This window comes from Balaenoptera ricei, chromosome 7, assembly GCF_028023285.1.
Source record: "Balaenoptera ricei isolate mBalRic1 chromosome 7, mBalRic1.hap2, whole genome shotgun sequence".
Classification (NCBI taxonomy): domain Eukaryota; kingdom Metazoa; phylum Chordata; class Mammalia; order Artiodactyla; family Balaenopteridae; genus Balaenoptera; species Balaenoptera ricei.
In genome coordinates this window covers 114237071-114250997 of record NC_082645.1, presented here as the reverse complement: position 1 = coordinate 114250997, position 13927 = coordinate 114237071, and the positions used below count along the sequence as shown (strand labels likewise).

At 39.1% G+C, this 13927-nt stretch overlaps 1 protein-coding gene across 7 annotated transcripts in view; it reads right to left on the bottom strand.

The window, feature by feature from the left end:
- DIS3L2 (DIS3 like 3'-5' exoribonuclease 2) overlaps positions 1 to 13927 on the bottom strand; it is a 371579-nt gene that overhangs the window by 225676 nt on the left and 131976 nt on the right. The window contains exon 2 of one of the 7 annotated variants that reach the window (XM_059928942.1): positions 8161 to 8219. The exons of 5 other annotated variants lie outside the window; for them this stretch is intronic. In XM_059928942.1, coding sequence (XP_059784925.1) covers positions 8161 to 8185 — 25 coding nt within the window. In that variant the 5' untranslated portion in view covers positions 8186 to 8219. The remainder of the gene's footprint in view (positions 1 to 8160; positions 8220 to 13927) is intronic. One more of the 7 variants, XM_059928946.1, reaches the window with a different exon arrangement.

Here is a 13927-nt window from a genome sequence, read left to right as displayed (position 1 = left end):
GGGGAGGATCACATGCGAATGGCTTCCCAAAACAGTGGCCCTGAGCACGCCAGGCTCTGCACTCTTATGCATTCAAAATATTAATAGTAAAACATTTACAAAATAGTAACTAGTTATTGAGCACCTATGGCACACACCTGGCACTGTGTTAGATGATTCATATGCACTGCCAAATTCAATATTCTCCAATAATCCAATGAGGTAGGCAAGTATTATCATGCCAATTTTAGAGATGAGGCTCAAAAAGATCATTTAGGAAATGAGGCTCACGAACATCCAATAACATGCTTGCTCATGGATACCAGCTAGGAAATGACAAGGGCAGGATTCAAACCTAAGTCTCATCCTCTTCCCATGATGCCACACAGCCTTCAGGATTTGAACAGGATTAATGGAAGTGAGAATGGAAAAGAAAACATGATTTTTGAGAGATGTGCCTGAATGATAAGATACTGGGAGAAGTCAATCAACTCTTGGGCCCATTTTGAGTTTGGGGTGACAATGGGATATAAGTATGATCACGTCCTTTACCCAAGCTGGAGATATGGTTCTACATCTTGGGGCAGAGATTGGGAATATCAATTAGATGATAACAATGAAAACACTGTCTGAAAGTAGACAGATGTGTATAGACTGGGGAAAGAAGGACTTCATATAAGAGTAACAGAATAAATAAATGAATGAAAAGAAAGCTAATACTCAAGCATTAAAAGGAAAAAAATCCCTTCACTACCCAAATTTCCTTCCTTGTTCTAATTTACAGACTGGTGAGAGATGAAGAACAGGGGGACTCATGTGTCAGAACTTGGTCACCCTTCTCCCCAGGCTGACCATGAAGATACCTTCAGGTTCCTGAGTTGAAGCTGTGCCTTGGATAGAGTGATTTTCGTGCCCAAACCTGAGTCCTTCACAGGGTCTTCTCAGATGGGGCTTCGCACTGATTCACATTCCCAGCTGTTAACTGTATTAATTACATCATCAACACTGCTTTTCTCTGAGCACTCTCTGCTCCAAATCTTTCTCTTGCCCAGGAGAAACCACTTTTAAATTTCTCTCTACTAAAGCTTTAATTGGCTTTTAGCTTCATGGCTCCCAAAAGACCCAAAATGTAGGCCCACATACTTATGTGCTCCCATCTGTAGCTGGCTTTAACTTACTAATTCTGCATCTTTCCCAACAGATGAATGACTCCTCCAAGTTTAAGTTGACTTCCATCTGAGTTTTTCTTAAAGGGAACAAGCTTGACCTGTTATTGTGACATGATCATTTCAACACCAGAAGCACAGTGTTTACTAAAATCTGACTAGTGTTTCTTTACCTGTCTTCTAAAGGCTAGCTATCCATCAAAACTTCAAGAAATGAAAAAGGTGCTGAGCTATCATAGAGGGTTAAGTAGAGACTGGCCTCCCCCCCCAAGCATGGGAAGCTAAAGTAAATGAGTTTTGTTCTGTTTTGAGCCTGTGATCCACATATATCAAACATATATCTCTCTCATGTTCTAAGTCTCTTAAAGCACATGTGATATTTCATCCTATTGAACATTTCCAACAGGGATAATAAGATCCAGCCCACTGCTTGGGCAAAAGGGAAAGTATTAAAATGCTGCTTCTAAAGAGTCAGTCCTCTTTATCAATTCAGTTCCTATTACCTAAAAATAGGACTCCAAAATGATCATTACCAGGCAAATGAAAACAGGTAGGTTAAAGAAGAAAAAATTCTTATAGGCTGCATCATTTCTGAGACCCAGCAAGCCCCCTAGGAAACAGAACAATACACCACTCAAAAATAGCTAATGTTTGAAGCATCTTTAATGGAAAATTGCTTCTCCTTAATAAGGTAACAACCTCTAGCTCTAAGTGCAAATCAGGCAGATCACTCCAGCCAGGTTATATAGACATGGATGAGTCATTGCTTTTGATGCCAAACTGACGAATCTGAAGGTTTTATAATGGATCCTATGTGGCTGCTGTGGAGAAAAAGGATTCAGGTGTTAAACAGGAAAGCAACTAGTTTGGTTCTTCCTCAGTTTCAAAGAAGGAAAGGAAGGGTAATCTTTTGCAGAACATTTGCTGAGTACAAGACTGTTCTGGGGGTTGAAAGTAGATGAAAGATGAGCAAAAACAGTTATATGAGGGAAATAAAGAAAATATTCAACCATAATAATATCAGTCACGGAATGTGAACTGAAAAAAGAAACAAGTACCTAGTAAGAAGAGTCACGGAAAGGAAAGATCACACATCTAGTTGGAAGAAATAAGTACAGGCTCGTGGGGAAAACACCCTGTGGTTGAGCGGACTCTAAGACGGCCCCCAGTGATCCTCACAGCTCCCGCTCTCACACCGTGCTATAGCCCCCCTCCCTCTGAGTGTGGGCAGGACCTAACGACTTGCTTCTAATCAACAAAATATGGCCAACGTGACAGGATGTCACTTCCATGATTACGTTCCATAAGACTGTAACTTCCACCTTGAAAACAGACTCTCTCCCTTGCTGGATCTGATGAAGCCAGCTGCCATACAGAGAGGCCCACACCAGCAGCCAGCAAGGAAGTGAGGTCCTCAGTCCAAAAGCCCGCAAGGAACTGAATCTAGCCAACAACCATATAAACTTGGAAGAACACCCTTCCCCAGTAGAGCCTTCAGATGGCTGACACCTTGATTGCAACCTTCTGAGAAACCCTGAAGCAGAGGACCACGCTGGGCCACGCCCAGATTCCTGACTAAAGGGGAACCTTGTTTCCTCTACTCATAACACTTAGGATACAAAATGTATGGGTTTTTCACACCAAGCAATTCTGCAAGTCTCTGTGGACACCACCTGGTGTCCGACAATTTAAGTCAATTCTGATACTAACTACCTGCAGTGAGTACAGACCTCACAGATTAAGGGCTCAGTCCCATGAGACTGCTTGCCCCCACCCCCCCACTTCAGACCCCAAATGCAAGTAGTGGGCCTCCAGATTACCTACACTCTGTCTGAGTTGGCTGCAAATTGAGGGGGTTCCCACGACCCCATCCTTAGGTTTGATAATCTGTCATAACAGTTCACAGAACTCAGGGCAGCATTTAACTTACATTTACTGGTTTAGTATAAAGGATGTCATAAAGGATACAGCCAAGGAGGTACATAGGAGGCCCAGAGGATCCTGAGCACAGGAGCTTCTGTCCCCATGGAGTCGAGGGGTGCACCACCCTCTCAGCACATGGATGTATTCACCAAGCTAGAAGCTCTCCAAACCCTATAGTTCAGAAATTTTTATGGAGGCTTCATCATGTAGGCATGATCAAATATTAACTCAATGTTCAGCCTCTCGCCACTCCCTGAAGGATGGGGGTGGGGCTGAAAATGTCAAGCTTCTAACCATAGCCTGAAATGATTAGAATCATTTCATGACCAACCCCATCCGGAAGCTATCCAGGAGTCCACCAAGAGTTGCCTCATAGAACAATGGATGCTCCTATCACCATCATCACTCAGGAAATGACAAGGGTTTTAGAAGCTCTGTGTCAAGGAACCAGGGTCAAAGACCACGTATTAGAACAAAAGATGCTCCTAGCATCGCTATCACTCAGGAAATTCAAAGGTCTTTAGGAGCTCTGTGTCAGGAAGCAGGGGCAGAAGCCAAATATATATTTCTTATTATGTTCTACTGACCCACAGAAAATGTGAGATAGTAAACGTGTTGTTTTAAGTCTGTGGCAAATTTGTTACACAGCAATAAATAATTAATACACATTTAAAATGACAGTTGACATTTGAAGGTTAGAGGAATTTTCACAGGAGGAGACAGGGAATTAGGCAGCATTCATGGCAGAAAAGAGGAGGCACAGAGACACAAAGGCAGAAGAGGGAAGTGAGTGCTTAGCAACAATACAAGGCCTGGTTTGTTTGGATGTGAGGTCTGAGTGGGCAGGTGCAAGAACATAGGCTGGGGGCTTCCCTGGTGGCGCAGTGGTTAAGAATCCACCTGCCAAGGCAGGCAACAGGGGTTCGAGTCCTGGTCCAGGAAGATCCCACATGCCACAGAGCAACTAAGCCTGTGCGCCACAACTACTGAGCCTGCGCTCTAGAGCTCACAAGCCACAACTACTGAAGTCCACACGCCTAGAGCCCATGCTCTGCAACAAGAGAAGCCACTGCAATGAGAAGCCCATGCACCGCAACGAAGAGCAGCCCTGGCTCACTGCAACTAGAGAAAGCCCGTGCACAGCAATGAAGACCCAACACAGCCAAAAATAAAATAAATAAATAAATTTATTTTTTAAAAAAAGAACATAGGCTGGAGAGACAGGCAGGAGACCCCTGGTGGACAAGGACTGCCAAAAAGAGCCATTAGAGCTCATCACTGACATCATGCGGTCTGAGAACCTCTGTAGGAAGATTCATTTGACACTTCTTGCTTCAAGAGGCGACAGGCTTCAAAAAATGATTTGGAAAATGCCCATAACTAAATGTATACTTTATTCTTTTTAAGGTACTTTCCCTTCCATTACCTCATTTGATTTATGCAAGGACCTGTGAAGAAGTCAAGGCAGGTATTTATTATGAATTTTTTTTGTTTTTGTTTTTTTTACAAATAAGGAAAATGAAGCAGTAAGAGGCAAGAATGACTGGCAAGAGCTTTTGTTCAGTACTTTTTTGTTTCCTACTAGGAGTGTTGCCACATTTTATTGGCTCCTCCTTCCCTGGTGGAGATGCAAACAGGGCTAGCCAAACAGGTTTGGATCCTGGCCCCAATGTAGCAGGGTAGGCCCAAGGAGCATTTATACCTAGAAGAGTAGGTGCAGTGAGGCCTGGGTGAACTGTAGAGTCAAGAGTACAATAGTTTAGTCCATATAAGCTGATATCAAAAGAGCTCTGAAATAAGGAGGGTCAAAATGAACATTAGATCCCAAGTCAAGACTATCAAGTTTATACTCGATTGCTGCCTCTGCCTCAAGCAAATGAGTCAGAGCTGAGGGGACTGGCCAAACAAGGGTCAGCTAACTGGGAGCGGAGATGAGAGACTTTACTATGCAGCTGAGCTTTACTCAGGGGCCTAGTAAAAGGGTGTGCAGGGGTGGGAGGCTGGTTCCACTTAAAGGGATAGGGGTGACTCATTTATTTTTTAGTTTGCCTTTTTTTTTTTAAGCAGTATCTGAAAAGCAGGGACAATTTTCTACTGCAAAATGTTAAATAAGATCTGTCCTTAATGGTGGTGGTTCTACACCCAGAGTAGGACACCCAGTTCCCTCTCCCCATCCAGAGCCACACAAGCCAGTTTTTTTCCCCCCCAATAGGCTTAGTTGGAGTCTTCAACAGCTTTTTGTAAATCTCAACAGGTTATAGCTACCAATACTCCATTAGTCAAGCAAAGGTTTCCCCTGACATGTTGCTGCATGACTTGAAAAATCTAGTTGGTAGTTCTGAAGGGAGAATGGGCATTATTTAGAGTGACCCAAAGGGGTAATCAATGCCAGTAAGATGAATCATAGTTCTGCATAGTGGCTAAGAAAGGGTCTCTATCAAAGCAAAAAAAAAAAAAAACCCACAAGAAACCTTAAGAAAGCAGGTTAAACATTAAGTTACAAAAAAGGCTTCATTATTCAACTGAATAAAGCTTCCAAATTCTGCCTAGAGGGGTGAAAGGGGAGGAGCTACTTGATTGGGCCTTCCCTTCTTGGAGTCTGATGACCTGAAAACTAACTTCACAGACGAAAGTGCTCAGAATCCCAGGTCGAAGGAAGTGGGGATGAAGACATTAACCATCTCCACCTGTAATGATTCTCATTTTCCCAGTTCAATAATGTCAAATTGAACTTTTCTCTTTCAATCCATTCTTTCAAAATAATGGTTAAATGCAAATAAAAAAGAGGGGGTTCTCCCTGAATAAAGGTTATTTTAAATAATTGTGAGAATCAGTCTTTTTAAATAAAAATAATCTTTAATCATTTGATATCCACTAACGAAAGAGAGGCATTCCTTCATTTCTTGAAAATACTCATCACTTCCTTCTTAGTTCTATACATTTTTCTGTTAGGTCTTGTACAAGGCTCTCAAAATCTTTATCAGAGTTACTTCCCACCCTCCATCCTTGCGCCTGAGTTTTCCATATCTACCAGCTTATGCCTTGGTTTTATAGGATAATGACTACTTCAGGTAATTCCAACTGTGGACCATCTACCTGATAATCTCACCAATTTCCTATAGCTTCAACTGATAATATTCAGATCTATAACTCTCACCATCCCTCCTCTGGGTCGATATTTCTATTTCCAATCGCCCACTGGATGTTACAACTTGAGTGTCCCCATGTAACTCAAATTCAACATATAATCAGAACCCAGATTCATAGTCCATCTCATACCTGGTCTTATTTTTCTCATTTAAGAATGTCAACACCAATGCAGTTGCTAAACTAGATATCAAGTTAATCTCATCCTTGAACGTTCTTCTGTCTTAAGTCCCATATCTGATCTACCATCGAACTCTGACGATTCTATTTCTGAAATATCTTGCCTACCTATCCCTTCTTCTGCATTCCAGCTGCCATTGCTCTCAGTCAGGTCTTCAAGCATCTTAACTGGTCCCATGCCATGCCCCAATCTCTCCCCTCTTCCTAACAATCAGTCTCCTTTCCTTAACAACCTTGGGTGACCTCCCATTACCCAGATCTCTTAGCAGCCACAGATAACTGGACAAAACTTCACCACAGCCTATTTTTCTAGCCTCCCCTCCAGACTCCCCACTATGCATACTGCACTCTTCCCACTGTAGATATTATTCTACCTACTATCCACCTCTGTGCCCCTGTTCATGCCAAGAATATTTCTGACCCTTCTTCGCCTGGAAAACTACTCATCCTTCAAGGCCTAGAGAGCAAATTGTCTTATTTTCTCTCCCTCTTCCTCCTCCTCTCACCTTCTCCCCGTTCCTCTTTGAATGGTCCCTCCCTCCCTCTGCAAATCTGTTCCTCTTCTCTTTGTGTACTGTTTGTGGTTTCTAGAAGCCTCTGTTCCCTAATGACTTTGTCTCCAGCCCTCAATCCACATGACACTGTTACCCCAGAGTCCTCAAGCTGTGGAGAAAAAAATCTAATGGGTCACTGGCCAGTCAATGTATTGATGTTTCTTAGGTCAGGAGTCCACTCATGATCCAACTAACGTCCTGGGGACAGGGCAGACTGCATTTACCACGTTAGTAAAGGCAATTCCCATGGAAGGGGACTAAGGCAGTCAAGATCCAGAACACACGTCTGTTACTATATCTCCTCTTATGGAATAATTTCACCTCAAGGACAAGCATCTGGATTTTACTCTTCATTCATCTTTCTCTTCCTAGTAAGGGGCAGAATGCCTGGCTTGCCACTCCCTCTGTATCTCCTTGGATGCCCTTAGTTGAGATGACAGAACATTCAACACAAACTGGCTTATATCTCAAAGGTGAATCACTGGCTAATGCAATTAGAAGTCCAGAAGGAAGACAGGCTTCAAGGTCAGTTGATCCAGGGCCCAGCCCTCTAATGGTTGTAGGGGCCCAGATTTTTTTCTGCTTCTCCACTCCTCTATCCACAGCACTTGGCTAGTCATAGGATAGCTTCTAGTACCAATCAGGGATAAATGTTTCATGTTCACATCCATCAGGAAACTACTTAATCCCAGAATTCTAAGCAGGAGTCACCCTGATTAGACTGCTTAGGTCATGTGCCTATGAGAAGAGGAAATGGTTTGAAGCTGCAACATCCAATGCAGTAGCCACAAACCAAATGTAGCTATTTAAAATTAATTAAAATTAAATATAATTAAAAATTCAGTTTTTCAGTCACATATTTCAAGTGCTCAACAGCCACATGTGACTAAGTGGCTACACAGAAAGTTCTACTGGCATAAGGTAACCAAGTAACTGGTATAAGGCAACCAAAACTTGGCAGCTGGGGTCAACTTAGTTCAAAGTCCCAGGAATCTGGGGAAGGGGCAGATGTCCAGATGAAAATCTAGGTGCATATAGGAAAGGGAAAGAGGGAAATAGGCTCTAGATGGGCAATGAACAATACTCAACATATTCTTTTAGAAAGAAATTAAATTGATCTGGCATGATCTCCTCTTCAAAAAATATAACCCATTTGTAGAAACTGTCTGTTGTTATTTGAGGTACAAGGTGTTTTTCTTTTACAAACTCACTAACTTCCTGTGGGACACTGGACATGGCAAGTAACTTCTCTGAGTCTCAGTTTCCTTGTCTGTAAAAAAAAAAAGGGGTGAACTAGATCAGTTGTTTCTAACCTTTTAATCAGAGCAGAATTTTTTAAAATACATTTTTTAAAATTAATTTTTGCCTAAGATCTCACACTTTGAAGTATTTTTAGTAACTTAACTGCATCAAAAATTAATTTGTTACCCTGTTTTTTAATCAAAAACATACAACTGTTAATTAGAACCTCTGATCAGCAAGAAAAGTCAATGTTACCATGGTAGGCTAGTATCATTTGTATCAAAAGTAAAATAAGTTGACCTTGCAGTCTTAAAGCAAATGAACTATTTTCATTTAGTGTCATGAAATATTTATAAATAATGTGGAGTACTCCACTGGAAGCCCCGAGGGGTGGACTAACACACGTCAAGGAGAGTACTTGATCTTGTAGGACTCATGTAGGTCCAGAATTTTATGATTTCTATAGTAATGCAACTGTAAACAGATATGACCCTTGTCACTAGCAAGGACTAGCCTGACCTGGAAAGTACCAGAGAGAGGGATGAGTAGACAGACTTGGAAGAAAGATTCCAAGGGTGACTGGAAATAAGGAGAAAATGATACCATCACACAAAGATGCTGATCTACATTTTTATTACCAGTAAGCCCCCCAAAAGTAGATTATTAAGTAATTCAGGGAGCCAAGTATAAAGCTAAAAGTGGACAGCAAGCAAGAGAAGCAGGAGTGCAATACTGCAAAAGATGCTAAAAGAACCGGGGGCAGGGGGGGTGGCTCCAGAGACCTTCAAGTCTTCATTCACCTCTACTGAGGAGAAGGGCAGGCACACATAGTGACAGACATGCTAGAGGCCTGGGAACTTCTGTTTCCAGGTAACAGCATGAACTACATTTAATATAGATTATTTGCTTTTATTTAAATTTCTATTCCAATAATTTGGTGTTAAAGTACTAGCAAGAAGGCTGACAGGCATGTCTATTCCTAGGTGCTGTAAGGAATGGATTGGGGCAGAGTATATTCTATAAAATAAATTACTTGTAATGTTAGAAAAATGTTCTGGAACCCAAGCTCCCTAGGTCTGTTGATACATCAAAGAGAAAATAGGTAGGACTGACTCAATGATAAAAAATGAGAAGAGGAGAAGGTGAAAATGACAAGCCAGAGAAAGAACTGGACAAGCTCCGATCATATTTCAGTAAAGAACAAATATTATTATTTCAAGATTGTTATAATTCATCATGGTTTTCTATCTCTGCTAACCCTTCTAATAACTATGTATTTAACAATTTAAAAATTCCTTTAAAAACACCCACATTTCTCAAACAGCTAAGTATATGACCCAGCAATTCTACTCCTGGGTATAATTTCAACTGAATTGAAGACAGGAACTCAGATACTTGCTCACCAATGTTCATTTCAGCATTACTCACTATTCAGTAGCCAAAGGGTGGAAACAAACCAGTGTCCAGCAACATGAATGGATAAACAAAATGTGGTATATTCAATATAATGAAATACTACTCAGTTATGAAAAGGAATGACATTCTGACACATGCTACAACATAGATGAACCTTGAAAACATTATGCTAAATGAAATAAGCCAGACACAAAAGGAGGAATATTGTATGACTCCACTTATATGACATATCAAGAAGAGGCAATTTATAGAGAGGAAGTAGATTAGTGGTTAGCAGAGGCTGGGGTGGGTGAAATGGGGAGTTGTTTAATGGTTATAGAGTTTCTGTTTAGCATGATAATAAAAAGTGTGGGAATAGTACTAGATAATAGTAATGGCTGTGCAACATCATGAATGTAATTAATGGGACTGAATTGTAAACTTAAAAATGGTTAAAAAGACAAATTTGGTGCTATATATATTTTATCACACACACAAAAGATTTTTAAAACCACAAGAGTTTCTGTTTCTTATAGAGGGTGTAGGGCAGCGAATAGTGTGATAATATTTATTGCTTTCAAGGAGGGAAACTCAGATGGCAGAAGAGAACAGGTAGGCCCCCGTCCTCTGACAGTCCCTTAAAGAAATTCTTAGAATAGAGGGGTTCTTCAAGGGCCTAAATAGATGCCAATGACGCTTTAAACTACATTTCCAATCCAACCTCTGACATGAACTTCAACCTACATTTCCAACTATACATGACCACCTCAGACTTAACATGTTTAAAAGAAAGTCCTTAGGAATACAAGATAAAGGTAGAGATTACTTACAATAAATAAAAATAGTAGAAATACGTTTGTACTAAAAATTAAACAGACAAGTCACTTCCTAGTGTAATAAAAAATGAGGGGAAAACTGAAAGGTTTGATTATAGATGCAGAGGAAATTAATTGAAAAAACTTTGTACAACTCTATTCTAAAATATTAGAATAGGTGGCTAAAATGTATGATTTTCCTGGAAAATATAATTTTAATTTTGCATTATCAAAATTAATGCAAGAAGAGGGAAAAAAACCCTACAGAAACGAATAATCATTACACATGGAGAAAGTTGCCAGCTATAGAAAGCCCTAACCCATGTTCCAACCATGAGTTCTTTAAATGCTTCAAGTATTGAGAATGCTTGATCATTCTCAATGCTATTCTGACTGCTCCAAAGCAGTGAGAAAAAGAAAGGCTCCCCGGTTCTTCCCAAAAAGTTAATAGAGCCTGATACCAAAACACAAAAAAGACAGCACAATAAGAAGAAACTGCAGACAAATCTCACATTTTGTATTTTAAATCCAAAAATCATAAATAAATAATAGCAAACAGAACTGAGTTACATGTTAAAACATGCTATACACCATGACCAAATGAGAGTCATGACTGTATGAGGGATGCAAGAATTATTCAATGTTATGTGTCATCAAGTAAACAAGCCAAAGGGGGAAAAAAACCAAATCTTGAAAGAAGCTCAGAAGGCACTTGAAAGAAAAATTCAATATCCATTCCCAATAGAAACTTTTAGTTAAAAAAGAAAAAGGACACTTGGTTAACTAGGTCTGAAGCCAACAACCAGCACTGCGCTTGAGGGTTTAATACTGGAAGCATTCCTATTAAAGTCCAGAAGAAGGCAATCACCACTATTATGTAATACAGTTCCTAAAGCAATGGCCAATGAAATGAGGTAATAAATGAGGAGCACAAATTAGAAAGTTAGGGGCAAAATTATTATTTGCAGATAAAATTGTTTTATACCTAGAAAATCAAAGCCACTAGAAAATTATTGGAAATAATAAGAGCATTCATTAAGGTATCCAGTTTAAAGATACACAAAACAACCCCAATAGCTTTCTTATATATCAACAATTACATGTAGGAAATTGCTGGAAAAAATTTCCTTTCAAATTAATACTAAAGAACACAAAATACTCATTGTTTTTTTTCCTAATACTCAAGTTTTTTCTAATGTGCAATAATGCTATATATAAACTATTAAACATATTAAGAAGATGTAAGATTCAAAATTCACATTGTGAACAGGTTTGATGAACTAAGACATACATAGACCATACTATAGTCAAAACAGCAAAATGGGGCACAAACAGTCCCCAAAAAAGACCCCACAATTGAGCAAAAATTGAGGCAACAGATTTTTACCTACATTATTTTAATTAGCACTACATGGGCAAAAAACCAATCCAGTAACCACAAGAAACTAAAGAACTGAAGAAGTGTTGCATTTCCTAACAGTAAATAATTAAAACATTCATTAAAGTCTTGTTCAGCATCAACTATCAATTTCAGTAGCTTAAACCAGTGGTTCTCCAAGTGTGGTTTGAGATCCTGCCAAAGGCCCACAAGGTCAAGACTCTTTTCATAATAATAGTAAGACATTATTTGTCCCTTTCACTCTCATTTTCTCATGTCTGTAAAGTAGAGGTCAGCAAACTAAACTGGCCCACAGGCCAAATCCAGCCATGTCCACTCATTTACATATTCTCTACAGCCACTTTCAGGCTACAAAAACAGAGTTGAGTAGTTGTGACACAGAAGTCTCTGTCTCTGGTGTATCCCACAAAGCTGGAAATATTTACTATGTGGTCCTTTACAGAATACCTTTGCTAACCCCTGCTCTAATGACCAATAGAATGTGTGCTTATGTATTCTTGTGTTTTCTAGAATTTTCTAAGATTATCAATTTAAAGTATAAACAAGTATATTTTAGAAGTTAATTCCATTTTTCTCCTCAGTATTTTGACTATGGTTTTATCTACTATAAATCATCAACCTCACTAATGCCCAATAAATCATTATTTTAAAATCTGAAGTTTTCCTTAAACGTACACAGAAACACAACCAGAAGTAAGTACACTTATTTTGCAATATTTTAAAGCTTTCTTTGTTTTAATTTTAAATACAGAAATATTGATAGATATAACCTACATACACAAAAGCATTTTGGAGTCTTCAATAATTCTTAAGAACACAGAAGTGTCCTGAGACCAAATAACTTGAGAATCACAGGTTTAAATAAAGTTGTTTGCAGCAGAATACACATTCTTTTCAAGAACACAAGGAATACTCTCCAGGATAAATCACATGCTATGCCACAAAACAAGTCTCAACAAATTTAAGAGCATAGAAATTACATCAAGCATTTTTCCCAACCACAACAGTATGAAACTAGAAGTCAATTACAGAAAGAAAAATGGGAAAAGCACAAACATGTAAAGGCTAAACAACATGGGTCAATGGGGAAATCAGAAAATACCTCGAGACAAATGAAAACGGAAACACAAACTCTATGGGATGCAGCAAAAGCAGTTCTAAGAGGGAAGTTTATAGTGATACAGGCCTTCCTCAAGAAACAAGAATAATCTGAAATAAACAACCTAACCTACCATCTAAAAAGAAGAACAAACAAAACCCAAAGTCAGCAGTGGGAAAGAAATAATAAAGATGAGAGGAAATAAAATAGAGACCAAAAAAACAACAGAAAAGATCAATGAAACCAAGAGCTAGTTTTCTGAAAACACAAACAAAATTGATAACCCTCTAGCCAGACCCACCAAGAAGAAATGAGAGAGAACCCAAATAAAGAAAATCAGAAATGAAGGAGGAGCAATAACAACCAATACCACAGAGATACAAAAAATCATAAGGAAATACTACAAACAGTTATACACCAACAAATTGGGTAACCTAGAAGAAATGGACAAATTTCTAAAAACATACAACCTGCCAAGACTAAATCAAGAACAAACAGACAATTTGAACAGACTGATCACTAGTAGTGAAATTGAATTTGTAATTTAAAAAATTTACAGCCAACAAAAGCCCAGGACTGGATGGCTTCATAGGGGAATTCTACCAAACATATGAAGAAGTGCTAATACCTATCCTCCTCAAACTATTCCAAAAATTGAAGAGGACAGAGCACTCCCAAATTCACTCAGTGAGGCCACCATTACCCTGATACCAAAACCAAAGACACTACCAAAAAAAAAAAATTACAAGCCAATATCTTTGATGAATATAGATGCAAAAATTCTCAACAAAATATTAGCAAACCAAATCCAACAATATATACAAAGGATCATACAGCATAATCAAGTGGGATGTATTCCAAGGACACAAGGATGGTTCAATATTTGCAAATCAATCAATGTGGTACAGCACATTAACAAAAATGATAAAAATCACATGATCATCTTAATAGACACAGAAAAAGTAGTTGATGAAATTCCATATCCATTCATGATAAAAACTCTCATCAAAGGTGGTAGAGAGGGAACA